The 18,629-nt window shown below is 40.2% G+C and overlaps 1 protein-coding gene across 3 annotated transcripts in view; it reads left to right on the top strand.

Moving 5' to 3' along the window:
* YLPM1 (YLP motif containing 1) overlaps positions 1–18,629 on the top strand; it is a 39,505-nt gene that overhangs the window by 13,158 nt on the left and 7,718 nt on the right. For 2 of the 3 annotated variants that reach the window (XM_080344741.1, XM_080344743.1), the window contains 13 exons: positions 380–2,710; positions 5,482–5,587; positions 7,433–7,913; positions 9,056–9,148; positions 9,519–9,693; positions 9,834–9,979; positions 10,340–10,527; positions 11,165–11,227; positions 11,517–11,636; positions 11,919–12,095; positions 12,307–12,390; positions 12,647–12,730; positions 15,717–15,803. In XM_080344741.1, the coding sequence (XP_080200867.1) occupies positions 380–2,710; positions 5,482–5,587; positions 7,433–7,913; positions 9,056–9,148; positions 9,519–9,693; positions 9,834–9,979; positions 10,340–10,527; positions 11,165–11,227; positions 11,517–11,636; positions 11,919–12,095; positions 12,307–12,390; positions 12,647–12,730; positions 15,717–15,803 (4,135 nt within the window). The remainder of the gene's footprint in view (positions 1–379; positions 2,711–5,481; positions 5,588–7,432; positions 7,914–9,055; positions 9,149–9,518; positions 9,694–9,833; positions 9,980–10,339; positions 10,528–11,164; positions 11,228–11,516; positions 11,637–11,918; positions 12,096–12,306; positions 12,391–12,646; positions 12,731–15,716; positions 15,804–18,629) is intronic. The other variant, XM_080344742.1, reaches the window with a different exon arrangement.

The following is an 18,629-nucleotide window of genomic DNA, read 5'->3' as shown; positions in this document are numbered from 1 at the left end:
AGATGGCATTCATCACCAAAGTCAAGTAGGCTTGTTCATGCCGTCAAAAGTTCAACAAGAGTTGTTGATTGCAACAAAACTTCCGTTAAACATCTAATGAGTTTGCCAGCTTTTTTGTCAGATTTCAGTCCTGAGCTATTTAAGCTGAATTTCCTTTTAGGGTTGCATTATCTGCAAGTGGCTTAAACTGTTCTTCAGTGGACAATATTGATTTGAAGAACTTGTCTCTGTGCTTCTGCGCTGGTTCAGTAGGGATTGATCCTAAGACACACTGCGATTCAGCAGTTAGAAGTGACTTTGGGGGTGGGTGAAACTGTCTTTCAGGGGATTTTGATTTGACACGTTCGTTTGAATAAAATTGCCATTATGTCATCTATAGATTTGATGGACCTCGAGGAAGAGGATATGACAGATTTGAAGGCTCAAGACAAAGAGGCCCTCGTTTTGACTCCCAGCGCTCAGAAGGATACAGGTCACGTTTTGACCGACAGAATACAGATGGACAGTCTTCAAGTAGATGGGGGACTATCCCACGAGGACCAGCAGGACAATTTTATACTTCAGCAAATGCATCACATGGACATGGTTCCCGCCAGAGTGGTCCACGATGGAGGGGTCCCAGGCCCCATTTGGGACAGCAGCAGCAGCAGCAGTCACAGACAGACTCAGAGTCAGAAAACAAAGAACCTTTTACTGACCTAGCTGCTGATCAGCAGACTATAAGCAGAACACAGTCTACTCCCGACACACAGAGTACAGGTCCCATTGAGCTGAATGAGGACCTGACAAACACTCAGCAGGAACCATCCAAACCTGAAGTCAAAGAAACTGTTTCAGACCCTCCTAAAAAGTGGACATGGAGTTCACATGATCCTAACCAGCAAGTAGAAGAGTCCAAAGCACCTACTCCGCCTATTCAAAACCAGAAATCAACATCCCTTTCTAGTAACCCTGTAGCTTTGCAGTCAGATACTGCAAGAACAGCTGATGCAGTAACCCCTGTAACAGGAGATCAGGAAGTGGAGTCCCCAGATGGCCAGTTGATTGCTTCAGATAGCACCCAGGACCTACCTGAACCAGAAGGCAGAGGGAAAGGGCCATTTATGCATGAAGACAGAGGCAAGGGACCAGGAAGCAGAGGAAGAGGTCAAGGCAGACTGGATGATGGCCGTGGCAGAGGGCAGGGGGATGGCCGTGGCTGGGGAATGGGCCGTGGCAGGGGGATGAGAAGGATGGATGGTGGCCGAGGGATGGGAAGGATGGACGGTGGTTGGGGAATGGGCAGGATGGATGATGGCCATGGCCGGGGAATGGGCAGGATGGACAATGGCCGTGGCAGAGGGTACGTATACAGAGGCAGAGGGCAGGCTAGACAGGCATCCATCCGTGGCAGAGGGATGTTCCGGAGAGCAGGCAGCAGGGAGAGGATGCCCGATAGGCGGTCAGGCAGCAGGGAGAGGATGCCAGATGGACGGTCTGGCAGCCGAGAGCGGGGACTAGGTGGACGATCAGATAGCCATGAGAGGATGTTCTCTAGCCGAGACAGAGACCTAGCTGGGCGGACAGGCAGCCGGGACAGGGGACGGGCAGGTAGCCAAGAGAGAGGCCCAGTCAGGCGGGCGGGTAGCCGGGAGAGGGAGCCCATGCGACGGGCGGGTAGCCGGGAGAGGGGCCCAGTCAGGCGGGCAGGTAGCCGGGAGAGGGGCCCAGTCAGGCAGGCAGGTAGCCGTGAGAGAGGTCCCATGAGGAGATCAGGTAGTCGGGAGAGGGAAGCAGGAAGATCTGAAACATGCAATATAGATAAACCCATTCACCTAGGAGATCACCCTGATAAATTGCCTCCATACCACAGAGATGAGACATTCAGGGGTTCTTGGGGTCATGAAGATGATAGAATGCAGGAGGAATTTCCTTTAGATAGTCAAGATGACCATTCTTTGGAGCATGAACGATTGGATGACTGGGAAAGAGAACGGTACTGGAGAGATCACAACTCGGATTATCAGGATGATTCTGTAGATGCATATGACAGGGATGAGAGGTTGCAATCCCACCAGTCATTACCTCCATTATCTCCTCTACCACCACTACCTCCTTTATCATCTGATCATGACAGACGAGATTCGTGGTGGGATGACTGGAAAAGACCAAGAGAAAGAGAACTAGAGAGAGATCTAGACAGGACTGGAAGATCCTCAGATATTTATGATCAAGATAGAGATAGAGAATGGGATAGAGACTGGGACATGAGACCTATGGATGACAGAGAAATGGGGAGTCGTGATCTGGATATTCCCTCTCTGCCACCGTTACCACCTCTTCCACCTCTGGACAGATACCGTGAAGATAGGTGGAGGGAGGACAGGAACAGAGATCATTATGACAGAGACCTCCGAGACAGGGGGGAGCTGAGGATTCGAGAGTATCCAGAGAGATATGACACATGGCGGGAGAAGCAAGACTACCTTCCTGAAAGGACTGACTGGGAGAGGGAACGGTTGTCAGATAGGTGGTATCCAGATGACGGAGACAGACTGCGATCTTTGGATGATCGTCCAGGTTCATCCCTTCCTCCACCTTCACATTCCTCTGATATGCTGGGAGCAGATTCAAACCTGGACTCTGACCAGTCCTTGCGAGGAGTGATGGTCCTTAGCCAAAGACAACATGAGATAATTCTGAAGGCTGCCCAGGAGCTCAAAATGCTTCGGTGAGTTGCCCGGTTGATTGCTAAATAGGCTTGTTAGATTTTCTTTATCCATTGTGGTAGATGTTGTGGTTTTTTTCCTAGAACATTGAACTCCTGAGTTGGTACACTTCACTGATGCGGAGGACATTAATTTCCTTTTGGATATCTTTGTGATAAATGTTTGTTACAATATATTAGTGTGTTGTAATGCATTGATTTTTGGTTTTCTGACCTGTCTTCCCCTTTCCTTCCAATACAAATGAAATATTCTGGGTTTGACTAGGAGTAGCTAAATTTTGACATCCAAGCTTTCCTTGGGATTATGAATCACTCTCCAATTTCAGTTATTGCATGTGCAAGTCAGGTGTAGCTATAAACAGCCATATGGGCAATTTGGCTATTAATGAAGTTTTTAAAATCTTAATCAGGAATGGGCTGAGATTCAGAGCATTTTTTATTGATTATTGACTCTCTCTTCTCTGCATGCCTTTCTCACAGAACAAAGTATACATTTATAAGTATTCTCACATTTTATTATATTGCACACATAAGTAGTAGTGATTTTAAAACTAATTTGCTATAAACTAATGTCAAAAGTTTTTGCCAACACTGACTTTGATTTGATACTGGGATCACACTTTATCTGTTTGTAGAATGAATGAGTTATATCAACAAGGCACCTGTGTTTGTGGTGGAAGGCTTCTTAGTTTCCAGTTCCAGGAGTTCATTGTGTCTCACTCGGATGCTTTTCCAAACCTGAAAATAATGTTCACCATGGTTTTGGAAGGAGGAATTGTTCTGATGTCCTTTTGTAAAAGTCAGGACCTTTAGCAAGCTTTTGCAACCACCTTTTTGGACACTTACTCAGTAATGGAGTTGCAAGATGGATGCTATGAGAACCTTTTTCACGGTGGTGCTTATGTTCATACTCCTTAAGTATGTTCTGTTTCCCTTTTGTGGCTATTACACAGAATATTTAAAGCATAACTATGAGAATAGTGTTGCGCTTCTGTGGAGATGCTGCTCCTTTCCTTATTCTTTGATTTATGCAGTGTAATGGCTTCATTTCTTTTCACCACAGCATGATACTAGGAGCTCATGTGGAACAAGTTGTTTGGAGTACCCCCATCACAGCGTTTGTGGATGGACTTTTCTTTTCTTAAATAGGTGGTTGTCCCTTTCCCAGTGAATATGGCCTTGTCTGTTTGTTACTCTCCAGGAAGAGATCTGTCCACATCACCTGGCCAGTCTTTTTGTTACCCTCAAGTGAGCTTGTTCATAATTGCTTTTCAGTCTTTTTATTAGTGTCAGATGAGCTCGTTGATAATTGCTTTTTAATACTTACCTGTCTAGATTGAGATAAATGTGGTTCTTAATTCACACAATGGAATTTATTTAATTTTTGGATGCTTCCTACTTTTTAATTAAAGCATGTGTGAGTTTTTTCTTTCTACAGTGCTCCCTCATTTGAAGTCCAGCATCGTCAGTGAATAATTTTGTCAAGTTTGTTTGATCTGAGTTCTGATGATCAGCATAACAGCACTGATAAGAATCAAGAGGATATGAATGCAAGAGTTCACCAAGACCACATTTTAGAAAGCAGCTACTAGACTCCCTAAGCTTCAATAGGTGTTTATTTCAAAACAAGGAATAGCATATCCTCTTAAATATCAGAAACATCCTAGGGCTCAGTAAATTTAGTAATGTAAGAATGAAGAGAGCACATACCATCTCTCCAAGTGCTTTCGTTGTGATTTGGTGCACTAAATGTATTCATTTAAAAAAAAAAAAAAGATTTTTAGTATTTTCAGTGAATGAGGTGTTTCAGAGGAGATTGTAGAGGAAAGAGAAGGCATCTTGGAGGCAGAGGTTCATATGGTTCATCCTCTTCATGAGTTACTGAGAGAGCTAAGAATTGGTGCCTAGTGAAGATGGGGTTTTAATTTCACAAGCAAGATATTATGCTAAAATAATGGGCAATTAAAATGAATGTGTGGTTATTATTAGTGCATTTAGATTAAGCCATGTTGAAAGATTCAGAGACATTTTGCACTTCTCTTGAAGCTGTCTTGTTTACAGACATATAAAATTGCTAAGCATCTGTCACTTAGTTTTTCTTTGGGCACTACTTCAATACACGCAATCACATAAACAAAGAGTTATTAGCAATTTTAAAAACTGGATAAAAGGCATGCAAATGGGAACTGAAATGAAATAATATTGAATAGATGGATCTTTGTAATCCTGTGGTTGTGGTATTCACTACTGGTCCTGGTCTCTGCTCCATAGAATAGGTAACATTTTGATATGTAAACCAAGGAAACAAAAGCTAACAGCACTTCTTTGTTTTTAAATGTTGGAGTTTCTGTTGTGGTTTGTGTTGGCCTCAGTCCTGTTAGTGTGCAGCTCAGAGCAAGTCGCTGAGGCACACATCTCCACTGGGCTTCTGGTTTGCAGAAGGTGGTGTCAGAAACTAAAACCTAGCTTTGCTCTTTACTGTCAAACTGGAGTGATTCTGACCAAGCACAAAAGCATAACTATATGTTGCAGAGGAAATATGTGATCAAAAAAGGAAGCAGCTAGTATATGAAATACCTCCATGGTTAGGTGAATGTGAAACGGGGATTTCTGAATCATAGTGTTGACCATGTAAACCCTGCTGTGTCCTTTTCTTCTTCGGACTTGGTCCATGATGCTACTGCAGTATGTGGTTTTCACTGTGAGCGTTGATTTCTTTGATTTTTTTCATTTAAGCTACAGACTGATAACACTTCCTTGTGATTCATGTGCAGAGAGCAAAAAGAGCAGCTACAGAAGTTGAAAGAGTTTAAACCTGACATTTCCACACAGGACACTCCTAGATCACAGAACACAAGCACAAGACCGGGTGCCTTTCAGGTAAATTAATTTTGTGTTAACTTAATAATGTGCTGGTAGCAGTTACTGTTACTGTGTATGTCAGATCAGCTCTTCACTCTGTTAGTCAAACTCTTCTGTGCGGTGCCTCCTGAGCAGCCCTTACAACTTCATTGATCTTCTGTTGAGGCAAAGCAACTTCATAGTTTCTTAGATTTTCCAAAACCTTTCTTACACATTGTCCACTGTGTCTTTTGAGCATGACCCATTGGGGCTCAACAGCCCAGACTGCTGTGGGATGATGCACAAGAAACGGTGAGCTCTTCCACAACAGGGAACCCTCCCGTTCCCTGCCTAACTAGGTTCTGATGCTGTCTTTCAGTCTTGCTCTGCTGTTTCTACTTCAAGAGCTCTTGCTTCTTTCAAGAAGTTAGAGAGAGAAATTTGAGGATTAATCCGTCAAAAAATTGAGGTATTTTAATGTAGAGGGGGCATTAGCTTTCTGTTTGCTGTCTTATTAGGAATTCTCATTACCCTCTGGAATATCATAAAGTGCATGGAAGGTGACATTTGTGTACTTCTGTGACTCCATCTCCTGTTGTGATGCAAGTTATTCCTCAGCTGCTTAATCTCCTGGTTGGTTCTAAGAACTCTTCTCAGCTGCTTATATTTGGGTTTTTTGATAATTCACACCAGGTCAGAAACCAACTGAACTTCTGCAGTCATATTAACTCAGATTTATAAATCCTTCCTAGAACCAATAAACAATTTTGTTAAATGTATGTTGGAGGAGATACCTGAGTCAATGCACAGTCTTTATTCATCATCACATCTTAACCCCAAAGTTCTTGGTACCAGTAAATTTAGCTGACCTCTGGGTCTGACATTTAGCCCAACCAGGCTTTGTTTGTCCCTCCCTCCAGAGAAGTGTTACACAGTAAATGAGGCACTGCAAGTTTTCTTTTGCCTAGTTGTCCTCTTCCTTGTTTACAGTGTCTAAAAGTAAAATAATGGAAGCAATTTGTTCCCAAGAACTACAGATATGTTGATGCCTTTAGGAAGTGAATTTACTCAACTTTTATATTTTGTATCTCAGACTACTTCATCCATCTGCCTAGAGGTATGCAGAGAACTGTTGTCTTTCTTGGGATTCTTGCCTTCAGACTTCTGCTGTGGCTTTGAACTGTTACTACAAAGTTCAGCTTTGTGTCTACAACCATTCTGCAAGTTTTGTGGCATCTTGCTGATAAGGCTGCCTGTAGCTTGGCATCTACCGTAGTGCTGAAAAGGCTGTTGTGACACAACACGTAGGGTTCTGTGGGAATGTTTGATTCATGAAGGGATTTTGTTGTGTTGTGTTGTTTCGTTTGTTTTTTTCCACTGGGCAAGACCTCCCAATTTCTTATGTTGATCTGATGTTGATTGCATTAAGGGGTTTCCAGGTGATTCTGTTCTCTTGGAATTTTTCCAGTGACTTCCACAAAGAAGCTGGCCTTATCAATCCTTTTGTGTTTCACCAAGGTGCCATACTTTCAGAATTTTTCAGCCTCCTCACAGACAGCAGGAATCTTTGCAGGCAGCAGGAGTCTTTGAGAGCAAAACTGTTGTAGACACTTTTGAACAGAGATAGGTCTGCTGGAGCTTAAATTGGTAAGGTTATTTTGAAGGAGAAAATAAATAGTATTTAAACCCTCACATAGTGAACAAACACCAGATTAATTCAGGCCACCAGTTCTTGAAATACTGTCCTCCCACTTGTAGCACCTTGATGGAGGTACTAGAATATACTGATGATTTGATTACCGGTTGCCATTGTGCTTACTGACTTACAGAGGATGAGAGGAGGTTAGGTTACAGATCTACATTAAAAGTGCTTTCTGCATCTAGGTCTCTTCTCAGCTATCTTCAGAGGCACCAGTAGAAGCCCAAGCTATTAAACCTTCTCCTGCTGTTATTATAAAGCCTCCCGTGTTGTTCAGACAGCCCACCCCTGTGACAAGACCAAGTGCCCCACTGACAAGGCCTGCTACACCTATGACAAGGCCACATGCTCCAGTTTCTACTCCAACCACAACCCCAAGTCATGGTCAGTCTTTAAACCCATCACCTTCTGCTGTGGAACAGGAACGCTGGGATGAGGATTCTTTCCACGGACTCTGGGACACAAATGAGGATAAAGGAGCAAATATGGAGTACGAGTTGTGTAAACAGGAGTCAATGATGCCTCCACCCGTCTCCTCACCTGTGAAAGTACCTGATATTCACACCTCTGTTCCGTCAGTCGTACCAATGTCCCTTCCTCCAGTTATTCCACCGGTTCCTAAAGCACCTGTAATTCAGCAAACTGTAGATTATGGCCACGGGCGAGGTGGGTATTACAGTGTATTTGTTTGTTCTGTAATGGAGAACTAATCAGTCCTCCTAGCTTCTTTCTAAAGGAGTGTGCGCTCTGCACTTGACCTATGGGCTACCTACGCTGTGATCTAACACTAAGCAGTGCGTTAGTCTCTAACCTCCAGCCTTGAGTTTAATGTTTTCTTCAGTGTTGTGATTATGGGCTATTTCATGTGAACTGAATGGTTATAGCCTCATCTGCTTCTAATGAACACCAACTGATGTGATCGCATCAGTGGTTTATATTTTGATTGATATTGATACTTGAATACCCTTAATCCCTTTGTAGCTGAGTATGGAAATAACTGTGCTAGAAAGTACTTCAGATTGTTAGAGTTCTTAGGTGTGACTTAGTAATTTATAGCGGAATGTGACTGGTATTTGCATTATTAACATACTGCTTGATGAGTGTGAGGTACCCTCTAGACAGGGAGAGAGGAAAAGTCCTAGTTCTGATGGGCGTGCACACTAAACAGGCATTTAACATATAAACAGGGAAGGGCTCTGATTTTAATATTGGGCTTATCAAAGCTAAAATTCAACACTATTTTTTTAAATATAATTAATTTCCCTCATTCTTTAACGGGAGTAAAATCATGTTGTAAATAAGTTTTTAAATTGTGCATTGTCATTTAAAGAACATTTTTTCGCTCCCTAAGGTGCCATAGCGTGAATTGCAGTCATATCAATTCCATTAAGTAGATGGTTTAATAAAAGCTGTTGGAATTATTGTCACTGTTAGGTATCTAATGAATTAATATTCTTGGCATTACAGTAGTTCTATGAGTTATTGACTTTAACAGCATTTTAATGTTTATAATATTCTGACCATGCATGCTACCTGAAGTCACCAGAAAAGGCAGAAGTCCCATTCTTAAGATAAAGTGGTACACATGCTTACACATACACCCCCACACACATCCCACTTCAGACTTTGAAAACCATGGTGTTGTGTATTTATGTATAGCTCTTCTGCGTTTTCCATTAAAAGAAAAATTGGTAAGTTAGTCCAGTCACTTTTAATGCCGTTGGCAGATTACTTTTCACGGCAGAGGAAAGGAAATGAAAGAGGGATATTTTAAGACCTTAATTATTTTTTAAATTATTTTTAACCAGATATAACCACCAGTAAAGTGGAACAGATTCCATATGGGGAGAGGGTAACCCTGCGTCCAGAACCTCTACCGGAGAGGCAAACATTTCAAAAAGGTAGGGAGTGCTTGGCTAGTTCTCAGACAGTTAGTTGGCTCTTAAGAAAAGTTGTAAGATACTATGTTTAAAGTATGTTTTAAAGAGACGCTTTATTTTCTTCAGAGGCCCATAAGAATAAGAGTAATGCAGTCAGTGACCTAACCACTTTAAAAATTCAGTTTTGTTGCTTTAAGTAGGATTTCATGGTATGGTTGTCTGTTACAGTTTGGGAAAGAGATTCACTGGCTGATTGAGTCCATTCTAGCCCTCACATCATATATTTGTGTATACTTTTCTTGCACTCTTGTTTGTTGCTTTTCCTTCAAAAATAATAAATAATTCAGAGTATGTTTCAGTAGTTTGGATTTCCATGGGTTTCTCCTTTTAGAGCACCCCAGTCGTTACAACAGAGAAAGAGATCGTGAGCCTTATTTTGAACGTCCAGGTAATTCTAACACAGATCATCGGGATTTCAAGAGAGAGCGAGAATTGCACAGAGACCGTGGTTCTGTGGACTATGAAAGAGAGAGATATGAGAAAGAGCGGCATCCCCGAGATGACAGGTACATTCTTGCGAAGTGTTACTGAAATCAATACAGTTCTGGCTGTGTTGTGTATCAGGCTGTCCATTTTGCCTTTGAGGTACATGTTTATTTCTCTCTGGAATCCATAGTAGAAATACACAAAATACTCTTTTTAACAGGGTTTTACCTACTACACCTTCAAGGACTCCATCTTATCGTGACAAGAAAGACCATCTCTCCTCTAGGCGGGGTGGTTTTGAGAGACCACCATATGAACGAAAGACGGATCGTCCAGCATATGATCATGGGCCTTCCATGTTTGGAGGTAGAGTTTCTCAACCTTGAAGCCATGCTAGAATATTATGAAAAATATGGACTCACAGAGGGGAAGATTAATTGGGAGATGATTAATTGATTTGCAGTATTTCCTTGTTCAGAAAATGTAATTCAGGAAATTTTATTCTGGTGGTGTCGTGTAGTTTTGTTTCTTGGTGGTGATGATATCAAGAACACAACAGTTATATGCTCTGATAAAAAATGTCTTTGATTGCAATAGGTTCAAGATTATAAATTGTAATTATTTGGGGAGGACAAATCTCTGAATTTATCCTAAAATAATGAAGGTATGTTTAAATCAGCTCAGCTGGGTATGAACATCTTAATTTTTTTATTTTACTGAACTAAGAAAATTCTTCTGTCCAAACACTGGAATTTGAAGGTGATCGTAGAAATTATCCTGAGGAAAGGATTCCTATTTCTGCTCCATCAATTCCCCGTCAGCCACCACCTGCTCCACGAGTGGAAAGGAAGCCAGAATCTAAAAATGTAGATGATATTTTGAAGCCACCGGGACGGGATAGCAGGCCTGAGAGGGTGAGTATGCAATCTGAAAGCAGCAATTGGGTTTCTGCAAGGTCTGTATGCAGATAAAATGCTCGTGAGTGTAGTATGTTGGTAACAAGCCTACATTTGAGGAAGCTCTGGAAATTCTCTTCGTTCCTTTGCAGATGCCTGCAGTGTTGTAGCATAGCTATTAGGAGTCCATGGGAGATGTAAACTTCCTGGGAATGCTAAGATGAAACTCCTATTAGTGGGTCATGATAATATATTTTAGACTCTTCTGATATCTTCACTTGGGTTTTTGACGTATTAGAGGAAAGACTTGGCTTGACTCAGAGATTTGGCAATGCACCATATAAATGAAGAAAGAACAAGACTCAGGCTTTAAAGTGTTTCATTCAGTTAGTTTTATCTGAACCAGATCTATAACATCTTACACAGTATAAGCTGCTGAGATTATTAACATCATATACTCTTATTCTGTAGAACTACTGCCATTCCTTACAACCTGACTGGTAAAATAGAGAGCAAGGCATGGTACTGGCTTTGCTTGATGATATGCAAAAAATGTGAGCCCAGAGCAGATAATTTTATGGAAGAAAATTTTTGCAAAAGAGATTGTGTTAAATGTGGTACAGTATCCTACCATCTTACATGATCTTTGTTTCAGATCGTAATCATAATGAGAGGGTTGCCTGGCAGTGGAAAGACACATGTAGCAAAACTCATCAGGGTATGTAAACAGCCACTCACTGTGTAGTGCTGCTTGTCTTTTCCATGCACTTTCTCTGCTGTTTGCTTCTGTTTGTCTGGAATTTCAGCCTGTTATTATTTCACATTCCATGTCTTCATACAGCATGTGAATCTCCTCTACTGTCAGCAAGCATGAAGGATACTGTTCTCTTCTTGTTTTGAATATGAAGTAGGGATCTGCACTTTGCCATAAGTGTTTCGAAGACTCTCTGTAGCAGAATGGAATTTTTATGGCAGGAGTATATGTTTTATTTTTGGTTTCTTCCCAGGATAAAGAAGTAGAGTGTGGAGGACCTGCACCAAGGGTGCTCAGCCTGGATGACTATTTCATTACTGAAGTGGAAAAAGAAGAGAGAGACCCAGATACAGGGAAAAAAGTGAAAAAGAAGGTACTTTTAATTCAGTTGCTTATCCTAACAAAGAAACAAGACATTCTAGAACAACACAGTGGCAACTGGAATTTCAGTCTATGGCTTTAGAAGAGTGCAGAGGTCTGTGGGCTTTTTTTCAAAATAAGTCAATGTAACATAAGGGCAGGATGAGCAAATTCTTAAAAGATGGCCTGGAAGATGTTTTTCTCATGCCAGTGTACTTTGTGGTCATGACGTTCAGCAGTCGAATATTAGTAACTTAATAGGTGTCCTCCTTAAATGCTTTTGTCTTTGATAAAGGTGATGGAGTATGAATATGAAGCTGAAATGGAGGAGACCTATCGTACCAGCATGTTTAAAACTTTCAAAAAGACCTTGGATGATGGCTTCTTCCCCTTCATTATCCTTGATGCTATCAATGACAGAGTGCGACATTTTGAACAGTTTTGGAGTGCTGCAAAAACCAAGGGATTTGAGGTAATGGCACCTAGAAAGTATTTAAACTTCTCAGTACTTGTATGCTGGTATTTCTAAACTTTTGAATGCAAAGTCCTTCCCACATTTGGGAAAAATGCTGTTGTCTACAGTTACAAATTTACCTTTCTTAGAATGTACAGCTGCAGAGTGTATCACCAGGTAGAAAAAGAGTTCTAAAAATTGATTTACAATATTTATATTGTCTTTCTAGGTGTACTTAGCTGAAATGAGTGCAGATAACCAGACATGTTCCAAGAGGAATATTCATGGACGCAAGCTAAAGGACATCAGCAGGGTAACTGTATACATCTAGAGTCAGAGGATTAATGATAGGTTTTGTTGTGCTTTCAGGCTTGCTGTTGTTGAAAAACTATTGGCTTATTTTATACATAATGCTTACCCTATTCCTCTAAGAAGAGCTGGTAGTTATTTCATGGGATTGATTTATATTACTTAAGGACACATATTTCTTGTTCGTGATCAGAAAACAATTTTCCAGCAAATCTGTTATATTTTTAGAGGTGCTTCATTTTTGTTTGGTTTTTTGTTAGATGTCTGATCACTGGGAGGCAGCACCACGTCACATGATGCGCCTTGACATTCGTTCTCTGTTGCAGGATGCTGCTATTGAAGAGGTGAGAATCTGTGCTTGTTAAAATTACAAATTATGTACATGTGTCTATACCGAAAATACGAAGCAGAGAAAGGTATGACCACAACAGTGCAGTTATACTTGGCACTGTAGAAAGCTATAAATACTGTCAGACAAGTGTATTCTGTTATTCTTATCAATTACCCAAATGCAAAGGTACATGTTACTTTTTTTCACCGTTTTGGAGCCCACACTTACGCATTTTTGAGGAAGAGTTGAAGCTACTTTGCTCTTTAGCCACTGTTGAGTATCAGTTAAAGATGATGTTTGCTCAGCACTTTTTCCAGGTTACTGGATTAATTGGATTGTAATTTGAGGAAGTAGTTTGATAAAATAAATAAGTAAATAGACAAATTTGAACTCCTTTTGGTCCCAGCTTTGAGAAATACAGGCCTATAGCAGAGAATGAAAAAATAAATAACATGTAGCAGAAGATTACACTTGATGTAGAAGTATGCTTCCTTTTTATTCTATTAGCAGTTTGCCATGACATGCATTGGTACCAAAAAGTTGGCAAAAAGTCTCCTTAACACTGTTTTGAAAGTGTTAAAAACCAGGCACTATTAGGGACTGGCCATCTGAAATTTCAGCTTACGGATCTGACAGTAAATTTTTTTGCACAATTTGTTGTATTACTGACTTCTGCTGAGCAGTTTAGGCCTGTGGTATCTCTGCTCATACACCTCTGTATACAGGAATAGTTATAGGGTAGTTCCACAGGTTGCACATGCACACTGATTGGCATGTCATCTTTCTCTGGATTATTTCTCAAGTAAGTTATGGTTTTTATCCAATCTCTTCCATCTGAGAAGGGGATTTCAATTATGTCTATCCCTGTCTCTTTACTCACACGCTCCGGCATATGCATGCAGATAGAGCAATCACTTACATCTCTTCCTTAAGAGATATTTTGAACCAGCTTTAAATGGGTGTTCTTATCCCAAGGCCCTGTCCAAAAACCCCAACTCTCTAGAAAAATAATGCCAATAATAAGATAATATCTCTCTTCCATTTTGGTAGGAAGACCCTCTTGGTCAATCAAAGCCTTAAGGGTGATATGTTCTCTGAGACCCAAGGGGCTTCTGCCCTTTTTACTCTTGAATAAGGAACCCAAGATTTTACACCATTTAGCTTCAATGCTGTGAAAGTTGTCAGGAGCACTTGATGTGGTCCTTTTTGCTTAGGCTACAAAGGTTCAGGGTCTCAGTCTGTGAGATACACCCCGTATCTTGGTTTGAGGTTGTGAGCTGGTACGTCGAGTCCAGTTGGCCTTGAGCCCTCAACGAACTGCTGCAGATCCTATAGAGTTTTACTTAAAGATATAAGATAGAGATTGAGGTCAAACCCCCCACCCCTTAACATGCACGTCTCCGGGGACGTGGTATTTGATAAGGTCGCCTGTACAGTGGTTCCTAGAGGCTGACTTGAAGGTTGCCCCTAGGTTGGATTCTTATTCTAAGTAGGGCTGTTGGGAGGGCTTGCACCCAGGTCAGGGAAGTTTCTTGACATATTTTACTTAACTGTATCTTGATAGTACAGTTGATTCATTCTACCTTGCCACTTGCCCGTGGCCAGTATGGAGTGTCCGATTCCCATTGTATCCGTAGGGCTCTACTCACTTGTTTTACGACATCTGCAGCAAAATGTGAGCCACGATCTGAGGACATACCTAGAGGTACCCCAAACCTAGGAATAATTTGATGTAATGAAATTCCAGTTATTTCTTTTGCCTGATTGGTGCAACAGCGGAAGGCTTCTGGCCATTCAGAGAAAGTATCAACTACTAGTACCAGTAGGTATTTAATACCTGTCTTTTGTGGGCAATTCTGTGAAATCAGCCTGCCAGTGCTCTCCAGGTACATTTCCGGATTTTATAACTCCCATTACTACTTTATTAGCAGTATTTGGGTTATTTATTTTACAATTGCTGTATTTTTGTGCTGCTGTTTGTACAATCTGTGCCATTTTAGGTCCTATGATGGACTTTCATAAATGTTTTAACAGTTTTTCTGTACTCCAATGAGTGGCCTCATGTTCTCATTTTATTATTTGACATAGGATGGGCTCATGAACTGCAGCTTGCCCAGTGGGAGTAATTGCCCATCCTCTATGTTCAAAATTTGTGCCCAGGATTTCAATTAACTGACAGTCTTTAGCCCCATATTCTGTTTTTTCTCTTGACAGAGCTATTTCTTGAATTTCCTATTTCAAATTTGGTCTTACCCACTTGGTGAGCTCTACAATGCATAATAGTGACTTCTGTGGGTTTCTAGACACCTTCGAGCAAGGTTAAAATTTGTTTGCTGTGCTTGATCGATGTCCTTTGAGCTGTCAGTAGTTCTTTTTCTTTCCACATAGCTCCATATGCGTGGATTACTCCAAATGCATACTTTGAGTTAGTCCAAATGTTCACCCATTTTCCTTCACTCAGTTCCAGGGCTTGAGTGAGTGCTATCAATTCTGTCTTTTGGGCTGATACGTCAGAGGGCAAGGCACCTGATTCAATTACCTTATCCTGGGTAGTCACCGCATATGCTGTTTTCTGTACTGTGTTAATCTCTGTGGTTATTATTCTTCTGCCATGATATTTAAATATACAAAATATAAAGGCTTGATAGAGATGTTCTATGCAGAAAGAGCCATTTCAGTGGTGTTTAAATGACAAGTTTAAGAAATTTTTCTGATATTTCAAGTTTTGAAATGTGATTTTGCAGCAAGAAGTGTCTTAGAGCTGCTGGTACCACAAAGAATGCACGTGAAAGAGCATAAACGATTGCTGCTTTCCCACACAGTTTGTCACTCTGTAGCTAGAAGGGAACCTGCTTCTGAGGGAAGCCAAAATGGAGCCAGTATTGAACGTTTTCTTTCCTCTTCTATTTGAACTTGGAATCTTCTACTTACTCTGCTAAAAAGATAATACTTAGAAGCCAAGCAGTGCCTTATAAGTCCGTGCTTGTGATTTGGAACAGGTGGAGATGGAGGATTTTGATGCAAATATTGAAGACCAGAAAGAAGAAGTAAAGAAGGATACAGCAGAGGAGGAAGAAAGTGAACTGGTAGGGGACACATCACCCATCTCTAACAAAATGTTTGTTAATGTGTCTGAGGGAGAATCTCAGTCTTATAAATGCCAACAACCCATTGCCATACTTAGCACTTGGATCTTAATACACATATTTCTAGTCATTTGCTCCTTAGACATTTCTAGGAGAACTTTAATGCTAAATCACGTTATTCCTGACTGAAGGTTTTTAAGAATCTGTGAGTACATGCCACAAACAACATTTTCAGTGGAGTATGGCAACATGCCTCTTACAGCCATTTTCAAATTACAGTACACTGTAGCAATGTCTTCCAGATTATCTAAGAATTATGCCAAATGGAGGGATGGGAAGAATGGGCAAAGATTAATTTAGCTTATTTCCTTTCACGTGTTTAGAGAACTCTTCTTGACTGTCACATGGGTATGACAACAGTTATGAATACTTTATCAGGGCTTGCTGACTTTGTCAGTAGGTATTTCCAAGTTGAGGGATTAGGTCTCTTGGATAAATGAAGGTTAGAGAATTGCCCTGAGGGCTGGCATTTTTAGGTATGTATTTAAAAGGCTATGGAAGGCTTCCTAATGTAACTTCTTGGTATGTGTTGGAGCTGCAACTGGTTAGTGCTTGATGAGTTGAATGTGTCATACCCTGGTTCCCACAACCAAGCAGTTAAACTCCAATAAACAGGAAGTAACCAAAAATATCTTCAGACAAGCCAAGTCCTTTTTCTTGATGGAAATTTACTGTTCCTCAAGAGTGGCAGTTTATAAAGCAGCTGAAATACAAAATTAAAAAAAAAAAAATAAAGCTTAGGTGGTGGTTTTCAATAAACATCTGGTTTTTTGCAACATGACTCATTTATTCTCTTTACTAAATTATTCTTAGGCACAGAGTATAAGACTGCATGAAGTATGGTTAGGACTTTTCAAAGATGCATCCATGTTTACAAGAATATGGCTGCTAGTCTAATTTTTTGGAAATTAGCTATATCTAGGGATGAAAGTTGTCTTCAGCTTCTGAGACCTCTGTGCATAAATGTCTGTCTGTGTTTGTGTGTGTTTATGGGCTCTGGGGAGTGTCTTAATGTACAGCATGTATAACAACAGGCCTTTTCTTTATGAGACAAGGAGAAAGCTTGGTGGTAAAAAAATGCAAATTATTGATAACTAAAAGTAATCTTACATGTAAGGATGTTTTCTATTCAGATTCACAAGAGATGAAAAATAGCAAAGAATTATTTGCTCTGTGTGATCTCTGCTATGCATTTAAATGGCTCATCTCAGAGAGAGGTATGTCAGACAGAACGGTGGAGCAGTACACTGGGTTTGGTATCCATTGCCTTCTTGAGAGCAGTTGGTAAGGGTTCTTCAGTACATTTTGCTGCATTTAATCCTGAGGAAAAGGAGAGGTCTGAAGCTCCTGCCATCTGGCAGATGTCCTTGAAATATCCAGCTGTCTTGTACCAAAGGATGAAGTCTGAATCTTTTCTTATCCTATCTGAGGAACGAGATATTGTACAGATTCAGCACACAATAGGCCATTTCACACCATCAAAGTCACTCTTTTGTTGCTATTTATCAACTCCCACAGGGTTGCTTATAGCATTCAGACGATTCTTACTTTTTTGTGCTTGATGGTATGAATTATTGATGCATTTCACTTAGTGTTCTCACCAGTGTATCACACCTCACTTTGTTGGATATGTGCTTCTAGCTGTGGTGTAAATTTCTGAGGACATTTTAATGTGCAGCTTGGTTTGAAAGTATAAATATAAGTATACATGAAGTTTGTTTATTTGTTACAAGGAAATATTGCAGCACAAACTGTCTTAGTTTGTCTTAATTACAGACTTGATTAAAAAGCAATACAATACAGAGATCTGATCATCTCAAGTCACTGATATATGCTTTATGGAAAAAAGGTCTGTCAAGGATTTGGGAAGAGCAATACTGAACATAACCAAAAGTAGTGTAGCTCTCTGGAATAGTACACTCTGATTTAGTAACCCTTAGCATTAACAAATATATGTATATGTTTACCACAGTGGAAGGAACCTATAAATAGAGCAGGAAAGTTAGTGTAATAAAAGTGGTCTGTGAAGCATTTGTTTTCTTGTTGCATTCTTCTAGAGTAGTTCTTTTCTCTCTCTATTAAAAATCATTCTTAAAATAATGAAATTCTCACAGGAGTTCCGTTTCACTGTTTAAAGCTTTTACATGATTGCAGAGAAACGTAAGTAGTTTTATACCAAATCTGAAAAACTGAAATGAGTTATAAGAGGATGCTTAGTAAGGATTTATTTGTCCATGAATGTAAAATAAAAACATAACAATACGATATCTAAAATAAATACTTTTTTTTTCAAATTTAATGTCATTATGTTCATATACAAGGAATAAACTGGCTAAAGATCATTACATGTAATACATATGGTGACATTATTTGTAGGGGAAAAGTGTTTTAAAAGAATAATTGAATTAAGAGGGTTATTTTCAAATGGAAAATAATACTTAAATCTTAGTGATTCAGCAGATACTCTCATTTAAACTAAACTAAGTATTTTGTTTAGTTGTGGACTAACCAGCCATACAAGAATTTAGTGTGTCCCTCCAAAAGGATTATTCCGTGAATCTTGTGTGTAGCAAATCTGGGAATATATTCTTAAAAGCTCATGACTATGGTAACTTTTTCATTTGTATTTGTAAAGTTTTGAATGTTCTTTATGCCTGATAAGTTGTGTTGCAATAACTTTACCACCTGGGATAAGATAATATAGTAACTGTGCACTCAACGCCATTGCTGTCTGCTGAACTCATTCTGGAGTTCTGTGTTTGCAGA

Source organism: Nesoenas mayeri, assembly GCF_963082525.1.
Source record: "Nesoenas mayeri genome assembly, chromosome: 5".
Taxonomy (NCBI): domain Eukaryota; kingdom Metazoa; phylum Chordata; class Aves; order Columbiformes; family Columbidae; genus Nesoenas; species Nesoenas mayeri.
Note: the sequence above shows the minus strand (reverse complement) of the source record. Positions and strands in the feature narration are given on the sequence as shown.